Genomic DNA, 17,175 nt, shown 5'->3' with positions numbered 1-17,175 from the left:
TCGACCCCAATAGCCCTAGTGGAGATAAGACAGTTAATCCATAAACAAACAACCAACCCTTTTTTCAAAATCCAAGTTCTTGTCTTTTATTATTGGAAAATCGATAAAAATACAAAAATCGAAAAATAGAAAATCTAACCATCAAAAACTAAAAGTAAATATCATCTAATCAAATATTGTCTAAGAGCATTTTGAAGGTTTTGAAGATCTCTTCACGATTTTGAAATTTGGTTACACCGATATTTTCTCAAGAATTGGTAAGGCTACTTGCTTAGAGTTTCATGAGAGAGGTTGTTTAACCCCTTAAAGCCCTAGTTTTATTTTTGAAGTAATTTAACTGCACATTATCAATATTTGGACCCCCTTTTAATGCAACTTTGAATCAAATCGTTGTAGCTTACCATCTACTTGTGTTCTTATCATTACCATGCTATATTTTCACTCTTATTTCAATGCCCAAGGTTGCTTCAAAAAAACTCCAAATCTCATATTTCTACGTTTTTTGTTTATTTTGTGTGAAATTTCCTTGACTGCACCAAACTAGAGTTTATTCTTCTAATTGTTAGCATTTTATTTGTTTATGACAAATAACGAATAAATTATTGATGCATTCTTCACAATAAAAATATGTTGCGGAAGTAAAATAAAGAATTGAGAAATCCATGCACACACAATAAAAATGACACCAAAATTTTGCACTTAACGTCCCTGGAGAGATGCCGAACGGAAAACTGGTGCAGCAGATGAGGGTTTATTTTACTATGCAGCAATTTGGAAATTATTACAATTGGATGCCCAGTTGGCTCTCCTTCGGAAAATATACTAGCCAAATAACCTGGAGATCAAGGATATCCTCTACTAAACAACTCGGCCTCCATTGGCCCGCTAAAACCCCAAACTAGTTACTGGCACTACACCCTGGAACTCGCGTTGTTGGCTCTAGATATAACTCACACTGCTTGGAAATTGGCTCTAACTGAGTCGTCTGCCTCCCTTTGCCTCTAGAAGTGACTCACTCTGCCTCCTGGAAGTTGATCCGACCTCCAACAACTCGCTTAAGGGTTTCTGGCTATTCACACTGCTATACAGCCTCCCTAAAAATGAATTTTGGCCTCCCTTTTCCTGCCACTCCAACACTGGAAAATCACTGGGAAACTCTCTGGAATCCTGCTCCCAAAATTATCTGTTGCTCCCTCTCTCTGATGATCTCTCTCTGGCTCGAAATGCGCGCTCATTGAATTTGCGCACTGGGTAGCTTGATCTACCAAGATAATCGATGCTCGATGTATCTCTCTCCATCCCTTCGAGCTACTCTTATAATCTCTTGTTGAGTCTTCAACGGCCATGATTAAATCTTCATCAATGACTAGGATCAATTACACTTCATCAATAGAAGTCTCTAGAGAAATCTCGAACATCCTTAATTAATTAACTTTAATTTACCACTTTTCCTATGTTAGACTTGGGAATAATTTAATTATGGCAAATTAATTTAATTAAGGTGTTTCCCAGGATTATCTCGCGTAACCTTTTCTAGGTTTTGGAGATCTCATGTTCCTTAGCCTCTTAACATCCTCTAAGACTAGAACACCTGTCTGATGCTACCATAAACTAACATTTTGCATATCTGGAAGTGTAGGACAGCAGCAATCTTGCAAATTAAGTGACAATCTAGGCACTTAGTGTTTCTGGGCACTAATCTTTTATACTTCTTGATGAAGTGTGCATATAATGGTATACCCCTCATGACGTTGCAGGAGTTGGCATTAAGTGAGAGGAGATTGCACTAAGGTGATAGTGGGTGCATCTTCTGTGCTTACCGCTTAGCGCATTGGTCGAACCTTGCTAACAGTACTGATTCAAGTTGTGATATTTTTTGGTGTCATTGCCAAGGAGATCTTTCACCCAAGTTATACAAAAACATTTGTCGAGTAAGTTTTTCTTTGGTATTATACCTCGGCGAGACTTATACAATTAACTTAACAGGATTCTTCTGGCAAATCCACAACATCAAATTACACAAAGAGGTACTCTACAAGAAGGAACCCCCAAGGTAATCTTATTCAAGTCCCCCAACCTGAACTTGTCTATCAAATAATAAAGTACAAAACATAGGTCAAGGAAGAAAATAATAGATCAAGCTTTGAGCTTTAAGTGATATAAGAACATTATTTGAAAGTTATTTACTTGCTCAAGATATAATGGTTGCTCCATGGCTAACAGACTAGTTCAAAACTTTTGATTTCACTACCGTTGCAAGTCAACCCCATGCCATGCCAACCTCATTGAAGGAAATGCCCACCTTTAATGGGAACAATGTCATTGGGGTTAGAGAACATTGGGAAACATTCATAGAGCATATAACCACATTGGAAATTTGTCATTTAGATGTCTTCTTTAAATGTTTTGCTTTGTCATTAAAGAAAGATGTTAGGAAGTAGTTCCCAAGTTTCCTGGTAATACCATTGATTTGTTTGATGCTTGTTGTAACATTTACTTTGATAATTGAGCTAAGAAAAAGGATGTTTGTTTCCTTCTAAATGCTTCGACTAATATTCAAAGAAATGAGAATAAACCCATTGATGAATTTAACACAAGACTTGATAAGGTTGTGTAGGAGATCCCACAGACACACCAAACTATTCCAGTAACCATCTTAATGTATTACATGAATGCATTCAAAGATCACTTTAGTTTCTTCCTCAACGAAGCCAAGCACAACATGTTGGCCAAAGCTAAGGCAAAGACAAAGAGCATGGACAAAAGTCGGGTACTCTTGAGCAAGCCACATATTCTAGCATCCTCAAGAGTGCAAATTGAACACAAGAAGAAGGCTCCATGTTTAGCACCTCCTCCATCTACTCCAAATCATCATTCTTGCTCAAAAAATTCAAGAGATGGAGCTTTATTCTCACCAATAATCAAACTTCTACGCAAGAAAGGATATTGTAGCTAGATAAGATAAGATAAGATAATTATATTTATGTCCAAATAATAACCACAAAGTAGGTCAAAGGGATTGTTGAGTACAATGATGTACATACAAAGCGGGAGAACCAAACAGTCTCCTATAAAAGATACAATGCATGAAGTAAATCAACATCTTGCCCTAGCAAGGAAGATCCAAGAGCTAATAGGTATGAGGATTAGACCCATCTCTCCTAACATCCAAGGGTGAATGAAGAACACTGAAGAGACTCAACAAAGTTTGTTGGTCCGATGAAGAGCCGATGGAAAGTGCGGATCGTCCACTAAATCGTTGCCTGGGAGAGTTCGCGCATTGTTGAGGTCTAGAGGACCTACTCCATCTCCTGGGAACGGATCTAAGACTGATCTACTGCTAAGATCTCGTGTGGCGGGGTGAGGTCCCACGGATCCTCACTGATCTAGATTCTGGATATGTACTGGTATCAATCAGTCTCTTGGTGCCCCTGTCTGAAGGTAGTAACCTGAAAAATGTCGTGATCCTCTGTGTGGGGTCTGGTCTGATGGGAGGCTAAAGAATATGTGCTCGGAACTTGAGAGTCTCCTGCATACATAGGGCCAAACATCTCTGATCGGGATACCTCTAAAAGTCGACGAGGGTCCAAGAATCTCTAAACAAGCAATGGAACCTGTTGACCACTACGTGTCAACAACCCATAGCAGTACACCCCCTTTTTTCGCAAAAGGGATAGCGCCTGATCGATGTGTTCGTGCCGTCCAGCTATCATCATCAGCCTGAGGATCATGTTATAATGTAAACCCATTCTGCATGTATATGATGTAAATAATCTCAGCAGATCTGTGTCATGTATGTAATTGCCTAGGTAAACCTACTTTTCTGGTGACAATCTACATTCCGGGAGGTTTTTTGTCTCACCGATCCATTCTCGAATGGTCGGCAGAGTTTTCCTTCAGTCTTACCCCAAAGCCGGAATGTATTTTATCACTAGGATCTTAGGCGAGTCCTAGTGTTCTAGATCGAGTCTATGTAAAAGTGATTTGGAATAATCCTAACTATTTGGTTAGGTTATTTTATTACAAATTGCTTAGTCTGTTGGATTATATTTGTGTCGCAGAAATGGGTAGTCTGTGAGGGTCTTTTACAGATGGGTTTTCCCCCTTAAGTTGTAAAAAATATGAAAATTATGATGTAAAGTGTCTTGAGGGTTGGAAAAATAATTTATCCCCTCATAGGTTAATTAATTAAATTTTTTCGCCAAAAATTAATTAAAATCCTAAGCTAGAAATTTAATTAATTCTAAGTCCTAGGTAAATTTAAATTCTCCGAAGGCAAAATTTGTCGGTCCTTAAAAATTAGATTTTAAGAGGTCCCAAGACTAAGGTAAATTGATTATTTCGCTAAATTTTAAGCCTTTGGTCCCTAGGGTTAAGTCAAAGTCAAAATTTTGAGGAAATTAATTCAAAAAATTAATTTTTGAATTAATTAACATGCATTTAATTAAAAATTCAAATTTCCTCAAGAATTTAAAATTTCAACAAAGGAGATTAAAATAATTTTGATCCTCATCAATGGTCGAGATTGTTTTGACAAGGATCACTCGAACTAGTCGTTGGAGAGTTTATCTTTAAATAGGAGGTCATTTGTCAGTCAATCCATCCGACCTTTAAGTCGTGCGCTAAGCGAAAAACTCTCATGTAATCTTTTTTGGATAATAAAGAAAGTCTTTGGGGTTAATTTTCGTCGGTGTTACTCTTCATGGAAATACTATAAGATGTGTTGTTTTTCATGCGTAAATTTTTTTTAGCCGTTGATAATAGCTTCTGAAGAGTGATTCGAGTACAGGTATCTTACTCAGTCGTTGGGGTTTGAATAATAATCTAAATTCTGAACGTAATAGCAAGTATCTCTATTTGTCTGAGTTTTATTATTGTCTTCTCGCTCTATTTTGATCGTTGAATTGAGTTTTGCAGTAAAATCTTGATTTTTAGATCATTGGGCGTTCCGGGAAGTTTTCAGTTGGACCAGCCAACTCCCAATCCGTGTTTTCTAAAAATCCCAGCTTAATTTGATCCCGGACTTATCATAAGATTTTTTTATTGGTGATGCATAAAGGGTTTTGAGCTAAGCAACTCCTTTAAAATTTAAAAATTTAATTTTTTATGTGCAAAATTGATAAATCTGGCTATTGAGGGCCTCAAATTATTAGATCTGGGAACAGAGTCGGACTCACACTTCTTAAATCTGATAGATCTGCCATTCTTGTACACAGATCTGTAAATTATTTTTGGTTTTCTGACTTGGGTTTTTCTGGGTTTTAGTTTTTATCATTGTATATATTGTTTGGGTGTTTCTTGTTGTCTTGCAGCTACAGATCTGAGGAAGAAATCTGTGTAGAGTCCAAATCTAGGCCCTGGAGGGTAAGATCTGGATCTCTGGGGTTCATCAACATCATTTTTGCAGGGATTATATCCAGATTTTTGTAGTCCAAGGATTTAAATTTAAATTTTTTATTTTTGATCTGGAAATTTCGTGAGGGTTTTAGGGTTAAATCTGAAGCAAGTGGATTCAAAATTTTAAATTAAGATTTCTGGAAATTTTTTAAAGAGGTTCTGGTGGATTTAAAGAGGTTTTGGGCTACCATTTTTTGTAGATTGATTTTTTGCCTGGTTTTAGCGTTTACTGTGCTAATTTCGATTTTTTTTTACAACCCTCCATACCCATCTCGCTCTACCCTCGGCGTCCATTTTCATGTTGCTTAAACTCCAAACATTCCTCACCTACAATCTACCCTCGAAATTCTGTCCAACTTGCAGTTGTTCCCTTCCTATCCACAGCTCCGTTTACCCTCATCCATCGATCTGCGTCCCTCTTCTTACACGCTGCCATTCGAGCTCCATTCATGTCCATCCATCCCTGCTCTATCCCCCTCGAGCCATCGCAACTATTTTCCCCTCGAGCCCTCCTCCACGCATTTCTGTCTGCAGCCCTTAATCCCATGTCCATTCCTCAGGCTTCAACCTCCCTCGTTACGCTGTCGTCGCACTGCTGCCACTGCCATCGAGCTCCACCTGCACACAACAGTAAAGCACATCCAATTTTTCTATTTTTTCACATTTCATTTGTATTTTATGCATAGGTTAGGGTTAGTATAGCTTTTATCTATTCGACTTTTTATTTTTGTTATGTATGGCATTAGTTTAGGGTTAGTATAGTTTTCTTTTATTTACTTTTGCATTTTTACATTTTTTATTTTTCATTTTTTTATATCACCCCATTCAAGAAAGTTGTCTTAACATCCATCTGGTCAATCTGCCATCCCATCTGCACCGCTAATGAGATTACAACCTTGATAGAAGTGTATCTAACCACTAGAGCAAACGTCTCCTCGTAGTTGATGCCTTCCTTTTGCGCATAACCCTTGGCCACGAACCTAAATTGTATTTCTCCACACTGCCATATGTATAGCATACTTGATCTTATAGATCCATCGAGAGTTACATGTCCACTAGTCTAGGCACGACCTTCCATACATCGTTGATCATGATGGAGTTATACTCCTCCACCATGGCATCCTGCGACCTCTGATGTTGTGCAACCTCCTGATAGCTGGAAGGCTCCCTATAAATGACCTCTGTCACCAACGCCTTAAACCTATCTGTGCTCTCTGTTGTTTACCCTAGGAGCTCCCACGAACTCTTGTGCATCCTTCAATGTCTAAAGCACCTCTCTACTTCTTCTTCTATTAGAGATGGTTAAAGCTTCATGCTCCTCATCTTGCCCCTGTTGTGAACTCACTGGACCACCTGCAGAGCTAGTGCTCGTAATAATAACTACAATTGTGCTTTGTTGTCCCTGCAGTTGTTGCTCAACCCTTGGAGCTTTTGTTGGCCCACTCAAATCATTTGTTGGCAACTCGCGAGATCTCTTGAAGGCTTTCTCCTCTTAGAACTTCACATCTCGTCTCACAATGATCCTCCTGCTACCAGGAATGTAAATCATGTATGCCTTGAACGTTTCGTTGTATCCAACGAAATAACCCTTCTCTGCAATCTGATCCAATTTGGTGCGTTTGTCATCTGACATGTGACAATAAGCGATACTACCAAAGACCTTGAAGTGCCTGACCTCTAGCTTCTTCCCTATAAATGCCTCTTCTAGTGTAATCTTCCCCAAAGCATTGTGAAGAACCCTATTCTAAATATACATTGTTGTGCTACATGCCACCACCCATAGAAACTTAGGCATATCCTGGTCATATAACATTGGCCTTGTTGCCCTAACTATCTTCCTATTCTTCCACTTAGCGACCCCATTCTGTTGTGGGTTGTATGGAGTTGTCAGCTCTCTTTTGATACCCTCTTCACACAAAACCCCGTGAAGGCCTTATACGTATACTTGCCTCCATTGCTTGTCCAAAGCACCTTCATCTTTTTGCCTATCATATTCTCCACAAGAGCCTTAAACTCTTGGAAGCTACTGAAGACCTCATCCTTCGTCTTCGTGAAGAAGATCCAGGTTTTCCTAGAGTAGTCATCGATGAAAGTTACAAAGTACTCTTAACCCCTGAGAGATCTAGTAGACAACGGGCCACAAATATCTGAGTGTATTAACTAAAGCACACCACTGGCTCTATTGATACTCCTTGGGAATGTTTCCTTCATGAATTTCCCAAGCACACACCCTTTGCACACATCGTTATGTTCTGTGCTCAATTCTGGAACTCCTGTCACGGTCTCCCTGAGCAATCTAAGTGCTCCATGGTGAATGTGTCCCATCCTCCTATGCCATAGCTCCCCCAAATCTCTGCTATTGTTGTTGCTAATCAGCGCCTTTAGGGAATCAAACTGCAACTTGTACAACTTGTTGCTTCAAACCCCAATCTATTTGACCTTCTTCCAACTCTAGTGCTTGATGTACACCTTTTGTCCCACAAAGTAAACATCAAAACCCTCATCCTGTAGTGCAAAAATTAAAATCAGGTTCATGCCTAAACCTGGTACATACAGCAGATCTATGACACTGTTGCTCTTTCTTGACTCCCTCTAAATCTTGATGATACCTCTCCCAAGTATTGTTTTTTGGTAGCATCGGATGTTCTCTAAGTCTCAAATTTTGCAGAGACGCTTGGGCACATGTATTCCAAAGAACCCAAAAAACGTTTTGGAAAATTCCATCTGGAGACAGTTTTATTAAAATAATTAATTATTTTTAAAGGGTCCCTAAGTCTAAACTTAGGAAATGAAAATAATTAATGGGTATTAATCTAATTGTGGGTGTTTCTAGAAGAAGACAAGGATCAAGCAAAAATGATCTTAGCCATTGATTAGATTCTTATCTAGGCTGTTGAATGTCAACAAGAAGATTATTTAAGGAGGCATGAGAGTCATTTGGAAAACACACAAAGAGTTGATCAATCAGATCAAATTGCTAAAGCTAGAGGCAGTGCAGTGATTTGTAGTGATCACACAGAGAGGGGCAGAGAGAGTTTTGGTTGGAGGATCTTCTCCTGAGCCAAGAATACTCAGCAGAGAGGCAGCGAGACACACAAAGGAGGCAATGCAGAGGCCAGAGAGGGTGATGTAGAGCCAGGAAGGGATCACGCAAGCCCCACGCAAAGCAGCGTAGAGCCTTCACACAGAAGTCTGAGATTTGTTGGGAAACTGACGTTCTGAGCCGAGAGGGCTGGAATCAGCTCCTGAGAAGCAAATCGATTCCCAACAGAGGTGACGCAGGGCCTTAGAGGTTGACGCAGGGGTGGCGCCGAAGTAGCCGGGGACTCCTTGGTTCGGTTGTCGGATTAGTCGGGACTTGCAATGTAGAGTGAGGTAATCTCACTAATCTCTTCTGCCGAGTGATATTCTTTGTACCGGATTGCCAGCAAGGCATCCAAAGGTTGTATTCAAAAATACTTCTGCTTTATTATAAAAACCCTCAGATCTGTTGCACCGATTTTCCCCCATTAGGTTTTTCCGGGGACGTTTGTCCAAAAAAAACTGTCATTTGTGTTGTATGTTTCTCTTGTTCAGTTTCTTGTTTCGGCATACAATTTTAAATGGTGTAGGCTGCAGTGTATGTATTTCGATGTTTGTTGTAGGACACTGCAAATAACTTGTTCATGTAAATCTAACAAGTAGGAGAAATATCATCAACTACTGCAGTAGGGATTCCAGGTTTTAGGAATTTTCACACCAACTGGAGTACATTTAGTCTTATTTCAAATCTGTATCTAGAAGTCCATCTCCTCTTCCTTATAACTGGAGAAATATTCTCTAACTCTCGTCATATGTGTCAATGCTCCACTGTCAATATACCAGACACCTGTGGATGTAGAGCTAGAGAGACAAGCTATGGAAGCGAATTCGTCCTCCATCCTAGAAGACAATTACTCAATGTTCGTTGAAGTTGTTGTCTGCTTCCCCTTCTTTTCCTTCTTCCAGTTAGGACATTGGTTGACATAGTGTCCTAACTGACCACAACCAAAGCATTATATTTTACTCAAGTCCTTCTTCTTATCTCCTTTCTAGCCTAATCCCTTATTGGAACCCTTCTTCGCCTTCCCTTTTCTTGCTAGGGCTACATTCTCCTGCTTCTCAACCTTCGGTGTTTTACTATTGTTTTTGCTACTTCCATTGACTAAGTTGAGCCTAAACTCCTCCTGTGTGAAGTCACTCCATAGGCAATCCCAACCCGGTAGTGTATCTCACCCATTGATCACTTGGACGAACACAATCCACTCCTTGGAAAACCCATTCAATGTTATTCACACCAACTCATCATCGCTTGGCTTATCTCCAACTGTAGCCAATTCATCTCTAGCAAGTTGAACCCTGGTGAGATAGGATACTACATCTTCACCCTTCTGCATATTGATGGTCCTCAACTTCTCTCAGAGAATTAATTTCCTATTCTCTGTAGGATTCTAGTACAAATTGACAATCACATCCCACATTTGCTTCATTGTGTCCTTCTCTGTGATATGCAGAACAATATGGTCCTTGACTCCATCAAGGATAATCCTCTTAGCTTTGGCATTCTCCTTTTTATAGGTTGTCAGTTAAAGGTTGTCAATTGTTGTAGATTTGTCGCTACTACAATAGTATTTTCCGCATACTCCTTCATTCCATACTCATCCAATACGAATGTCATTATGGCCTTCCACAAGCCAAAGTTCGAGACTCCATCCAATTTATCTTAATCTCTCAAACTTGTTGCAGCCATCTCTGGTAATCTGAAAATATAGCGAAACCAAAAATAAGAAAATAAATCGGGTTATAAACCCTCGGTATTTCTCTTCCTGTGCCCTACATTGATTTACTCCTGCAAACTCTCTGTGTTGATTTGCTCTGATACCATGTGAAATTTCCTTAATTGCAGCAACTGGAATTTAATCTTCTATCTACTGGAGATTATTTGTCTTCAGAAATTAGTTACGGCAAATAACGATTAAATCACTACTGCAATCTTCAAAAATAATTATAGGAACTGAGAAATAATGCACACACACAAAATAGATGACACCAATATTTTTGGACAAATGTCCTTGGAAAAACCCCAATGTGGGGAAAAGCAATTTTGCAAATGAGGGTTTTAATATTAATTCTTCGACAAAAATTGAGAATTACAATTTGCTTGCCTCACATTGGCAAAGCTCTAGCAAAAATTTTTCTCTTTCACAAAAGTCTCCCTCTGCAGGTGTATTCGGCCTCCTCTTCAGTTGATGAAATCAATCTCCTTCCTCAATGGAAATTGGAAATCACTGAGAAAATTCCTCCGAAAATCTCCTCTGTTGAAACCCTTCTACCAGTGTCTCCCTTGCTCAAGCTACACCCTTGCTAATCACTTCAACAAGGTAATTTTAACTCCTTGATGTATCTCCAACTGACCCATCAATTTGCTCTTAAAATCTCTCATTGATGAATCAATGGCCATAATCTACTCATAATCGATAGCTAAAATCATCTTGACCCCATCAAGTGACTTTTCCGTAAGTCTCTAGAGCAATATCGATTTACTTCAATTAATTTTATTTAATTAACCAATTTTCCTTAGTTAGACTTAGGAAAATATTTAATAATTGGATAATTAATCTAATTAAGGCATTGCTAATGGAGAGTTGGTCAGATCAGCCTTGTGTGGTTTTCCTCCAGAATGAGATGTCTTTGTTGATGGGATCATTACACAGGAAAATATGCACAATTGGATAGACTGCGGATGACTTCATACAGGAAGAGACAAGGAGACGTTCCAAAACTACAAGCCAACGTGATGGAAAGATGATGAGGAGAATTTTGCCATTGTTGTAAAGGAAAAAAGTAAAGTAAAGGGAAATGGGGGGTCTCCTTACATGAAAGACATGAGCAAAGTGAAATGCTTTGTGTGTCACAAGACTGGTCACGATGCAAGTCAGTGTCCATACAAGGAGGAGGAGGAGGAGGATCAGGAGGTTATATCAGCATCAACTGAGATTGATGACTTGACAAAAAAAAATGAGAAGGAATTTTCTCTAGTTGCCTGTGCTTCTGACAATAGTAGTATTGTGTATTAGGACAATGGGTTATGGCTAGTGGACAATAAAGCGTCTAGTCACATGACGTGGATGAGGTGATTGTTCTGCAGTATTTTAGAAGACAAGCTCAAACTGCAGTGTGTTTAGTGGGACTAGAACCATGCATGCAGTAAAGGGGGTTGGATGTATTAGATTCCAACTAGAGTCAGGAGGATTTCTAGAGGTAAGAGGGATGTTGTTTGTTCCACGGTTGATGGTACATGTGCTCTCAGTGTCAACCTTAGAGGATGTTGTATACAGAGTTTTGTTCTGGGATGGACAAGTGCTTCTATATTCAGAGGGAGTGACCTTGGATGCAGTCGTAGTGCTTGGCATCAAACAAGGGAAATCATACATGTTGCTAGGACAACCTATGGGTATATATGAGGGGATCTTGGATACATGAACAGTGTCAGTTGTTGAGAGGGAGCAGGTGGCGAGGAAGAGTAATTCTTCAAGTAGTATCAGAAGCCTCAGCTAGTATGATATATGGATGCTCAAGAGCAAGATCTTCAAAGCATGGTTGGATATGACAGGTTCTCAGCTCAGGTTTCAGATCAGGTAGCAGGACAAGCTTCAGTGTTAGAGGGAGCAGCTACAAAGACTAAGATGGGTTTGGAGATAAATCCAGGTGGAGGAGGTTTTTCCAGAAGTACCTCCCTTGCTAAGAGGAAGTGTTGAAGTTTGTAGCTCAAGCAAGTACTTTTGCATAGGACTTGTGTCTAGGCATGTAGAAGTCGCCCATATTTCACCTTAGAATATTCACTAATGTAACTTAGCTAAATTAGACTTAGGAAAAATCACATAATTATATGTTAGCTTATTGAGTTAAAATAAAAATTTAGATAAAGTAAATTATTTACTCTAGTGATTAAGTTTTACTCTTAGCCGTTGATCTCAAGTGAGGCGAGATCTAATCTCGATCATCCATCACTTTGAGATTACGGTTAGCGTTAGGATTAGGGTTTTGGCTCAATGTAAAGTTATAAAGTTAAGGCTAAGGTAAGAAGACACAACAACAACACAAGATTGAGAGTAGTGAGCATGTGCTAGGTCTAAGATAGTGCAGTGAGGTTGGTGATTAGTTTTGTATTTTCTCAATTGGGCCATTATGCCTGGTACGAGAGCCCAAGTAAGTTCTGTGATTAATTTATTAATGAAGAATTGTTGATTGCGCAAAAATCTAATTCATATCAAATATTTTTTTTTTGCTTTCACCATATTTTTTGTGTTAGGAACTAGCCATGTATCAGTTCAGTAGTTAATTGCTGGGAACCGAATACCAGGTGTTGGGTTCAGGCTAACATTGGGCATATTCATTACTATCATCTTGCATTGTAAAATGGATAGCATATCCCTTGTCTATATTTTCCTTGCTTGAAAATATTTATGTTATTAGTGTTTGATGTTGAAGAATGTAACTAGGTTCGGTCTTCATAAAATGTACTTGAGTCACAATGAAATGTATTTATCAAAAGAATGAAAAAAAATATATTATTATTGATATGACTTATTAAAGCATGGGTTTCATGCTTGGGTCATCATGTTTTAGGTCAAAGTCCCCATTGAGGACTTCTACGATTTACACTGAGTCATTAGAGTCATTGTCCATTTAAAAAGACCCTTCTTAGACTTTTGAATCATGTAAAAAGATTTATTATTGAGTCAAATAAGTCATTTCTCACCTCCACACCAAGTTGGCCTCAAACAGGGTAATTCGACCTCACCAAAAGCCTATATATACAAGCAGTTCGAATTCATTTGGAGCACACTCACTCACAAGTTCAATATTTAAGAGAAAAAGAGCAAAAAAAGTGCAAAGTTATTGGAAGAAGGAAGATCGAAGATTTTGGGTTTGTCTCTCACTCGTGTGGATTTACTGGGATATTTGTTGGAAGGACGAAGATATTGTTGGGTCGAAGTTGTTGCTGGGCTAACGAGATACTGTTGGGTTGAAGTTGTTGCTGGGCTAACTAGATACTGTTGGGTCGAAGTTGTTGTTGGGCTAATTGTTGGATCGAAGTTATTGTTGGGCTAACTGTTGGGTCGAAGTTCTGTTGTTGCTACAAGTTGTTGCTGCTGGTCAAAGTTATTGTTGAAAGGGTTATCATCTACAGAAGGAAGAAAAGGCTGACTTGGTGTGGAGGAAGTCTGTGTCGAGGTCAAGAGTCTTGAATCATCTCGTGAAGTTATTAAGGAAGAGTTGTTGACTGGGTTTTCCCCTCGATAGGGGTTTTGCCTTGGCTGTCCACCTACATCTGGTGTTTGTGATCTTTGTGCTATAGTTTTGGTAATTACTTGATGAACTAAAAGATAAAAGAGGAACATAAGAAAAACATAAGAATATCACAAGTAATTATCTATATAAAGAAAATATTTCTGCCTTTTCTGATTTTCTAACATTTGATAACTAGAGTAGGAGGCCTGAAGGGAGTGACGTATTTGTCTTCTTAAGTCTTGATAGTATATTAATATCATATCTGAACTATGCAATGTATAGAAATAATTATTCAATGGAAGATTGTCTTTCTACTTCATACATTCAGCTTCTATGTTATATCTTGAGGCAAGTACTTAATGCAAATGTTGTAGTATCTTTCTGAGTTCAGCAAGTTGGTTGAAAGTGCAATTTGCAAATCTGTTATAGCTGGAAATACTGTTGTTTATGTCACGTTTGTTGATTTAATATGCTTCATAATCAAGTTTCCATTCACCAGAGTTATCTTGGAGTCCTTTGGCCAATGGGTACGACACTAATCTAATTGAATCCACCATCACCTATTTATTTCATATATTAGAGTTTTATTTGACCAAATCTGCTATTAGAAAAACCTCTCTTGTGCTGAAACAAAACCAGCCTTAAGTGAGGGAAGTGTCCACCAAAGTGACAATGGGTGGAACTTCTAAGTTGCCCTAGAATTTGTGCTTGGTGATTGAATTTATATGTGTGCGGATCATGAATATGGTATGAGAAGGATTCCAAAGGCCACCATTGGAAGCTTCATCATGCCATCATGTGATTCGCAGACAGCGGACATTTTTTCTAAATCCAAAAAAAATAATAAAAAATAATGCACTGAGAGGCCTCTGAACAGACCTGATGCGATGATTTCCACCTGAGGTCCATGGTTCCATACAAATCGAGCAGCTTGAAGTCGCCTCTGTGTCAAGTGCATCAACTAATTGAGTTTCCACAACTCCTTTCCCTTCGCTTCCACTCTTGCCTTTATCTCTTTTCCCCCTGTCCGTTGCATTCCCCGGCGATGAAACCACCATAAACTCCTCTTCCAAATTGCCGTCCTCAACTGCGTACACAAAATCTCCTTCAGAAACCTCAATTGCAGCAACAGGAGCCTCCAGACGCCCCGAAGAAAACACAATCTCAGGGTTTGGCATGGTTTCGTCGACAACCTCCATATGAGCCAACTGGGGTTCCCTTAAATTGGATGTTTGGGCATCCGCAAAGCTATAATTTTGATCATTCACCTCAATAGCTGGAATTCCGGGGTTTACTGCGGCACCTCCAACTTCTAAACCCAGCACAGGAAGGATATTTGGAGAAGGGCTCATTGGGACGTAGTTGCTGCATCCTGCTAGAGAGCTGGAGTTAATGGTAGATGAGGACCCAGCTTCCATAATAGACTTCCCTCTTGAATTATCGAGCAAAAATCTTGCCGAAAGCCTTCGGTATTGGGTAGGTTCGCCATCTGACGAATCGGAAGCACTGTCTGGGACTTCCGCTGGTGCTGGAGGTTCCTGTGCCGAAGAAGAGAGCCTCGAAATGGATTGATCCCGGGATGACATCGTCTATCTGTGGATACTCGTTTCAACTTCCATACTCGGAGCCTGCAAATAGATTTTAAAATTGAATGTTGGCAGAGGCGTCGATTTGATTTTGAGGTGGGAACGATGGGTAGTTGTGGTAACGGCGGGGAGAAAAGTTGCGCATAATTTTAATTTTTGTCTGCTGCTCTGCAATAAATAACACTACTGTGATGTTATCAATTTCTACTCGTTCGTTTGAATCATTTTAATTTTTGTCTGCTGCTCTGCAATAAATAACACTACTGTGATGTTATCAATTTCTACTCGTTCGTTTGAATCATTGCGAACTGATTAATGGTTTTTGTGGGGTTTTATTTTTTTATTAATTTAAATATTATAGTTGGGATTGGCTGCCAGATTTGTAGGATAACAATTTCTGCATTTAGCCTTCCCTGATCCATTTTATGATTAATAACATCTCATAATTGGGCAATTTTCTTCCATTTAATATTGGAGTTACTCACCTTATATTTAATTTAATTATATATATATATATATATATATATTTTGGGAATGTTTTGTTGTAAAAATTTTCCTTAATAAACCCAAAAAAAAAAAAAAAATATTAACCCAATTTAATTTGATTATTCTGATTAAATAATTATGTATAGTGTATCTATTTTATCAAATTTATTTATTATTTGTTTTTTTTAATTATTGTAATTAGATTTTGGTATTGCAAAGGATTTATTAATATGGGTATTTAAGAAAGAAATTATTTTAACGTTCACTAGGCTAAAGATAGTCTATGGGACAGATTGCTTTTTCATCTACTTGATGTATTCAGCACTTTTTCTGTGAAGCTTCACAATAAATGCTCCCAGCTTCTCGACAAACCCATCGCTAAATAGATTATCCCAAGAGCTAGTTGCCAGCATATTTACATAACTTTCCATGTTGTCTTTGAAGGCCTCGCATTCTAAAATGAAATGCTTTTCTGATTCCACTTTTCCGAGAGAACAAAAAATTGATACTTTTTCCTCCCACACTTCTTTTGGCATTTTCCAGTGCCCTGTTTCACAACGAAGTTGATGAGAATTAGTCCTTAACTGAGCAATAAGAATTTTGGCTCTCCAAGAGATATTGGGCTTTATGTATGCTTTTGTTTGATGACTATGAGTGGGATTAAACACTTCAATATAGTACTTTTTCTTTTTTCCTAACTCCTTATCCCAAGTATGGTTGTGGAACTTATCCATAACAAAAGCTTTTATCTCTTTACTGTTTATGGGACACATGTTCAAGCAAATACCCCATTTACTAAACCATTTGTTATGTCGCTGCATCCAAGGGATTTTTCCTGTTGCACAACATGTAATTAAAGACAATCTTAGGCCATCTACCCTCTTCCATTGGGTCAATTTTTTTTAAATACCTTATGACTTGCACCATAGCAATTGCTTCAATAGGAGCAGCCCCTGTTTCACTTAACAAGATAGCACAAGGAACTGCACTTTTAATCTTGAATTTGTTTGTAATCAAACGCTTCTGAATTTTGTCAATTTGTCTCCATTGACTGTCGGATGTACAACTGGCCCGTAGTTCACAACCATAGAGAATCATCGGAATCACTAGAAGACCAAAAAGAGTTTGAGTGGTTTTCCAGTCCCATAACACTACCTCTCTACACCTATTTTGAAAGCATAAAATGATTTCCAACCCCCCAAAGTTCTTTTCTTTCTACAACCATCCCAACTTAGTTTTTTGTTGAAGTCAATTCCGAGGTATTTGTAATCTGCAACTTCTTTCAGAATGTTGCCTTCAAAGTAGAACTTATGCTAGTTATGTTTTCTTTTTTTAGAGAAAAATATTACTTTTGTTTTGATGATATTGACTTGCATCCCCGCACTTCTACAAA

The 17,175-nt window shown here is 38.6% G+C and overlaps 1 protein-coding gene across 1 annotated transcript in view; it reads right to left on the bottom strand.

The window, feature by feature from the left end:
* LOC149237649 (uncharacterized) overlaps positions 1–15,598 on the bottom strand; it is a 175,553-nt gene extending 159,955 nt beyond the window's left edge. Inside the window, exon 1 of the mRNA XM_089372735.1 lies at positions 14,590–15,598. Coding sequence (XP_089228861.1) covers positions 14,590–15,296 — 707 coding nt within the window. The 5' untranslated portion in view covers positions 15,297–15,598. The remainder of the gene's footprint in view (positions 1–14,589) is intronic.
* Between the last annotated feature and the right edge of the window lie 1,577 nt (positions 15,599–17,175).

This window comes from Pinus tabuliformis, chromosome 8 (assembly GCF_031772625.1).
Source record: "Pinus tabuliformis cultivar Carrire ecotype Pingquan chromosome 8, CPIR1, whole genome shotgun sequence".
Lineage (NCBI taxonomy): Eukaryota > Viridiplantae > Streptophyta > Pinopsida > Pinales > Pinaceae > Pinus > Pinus tabuliformis.
Note: the sequence above shows the minus strand (reverse complement) of the source record. Positions and strands in the feature narration are given on the sequence as shown.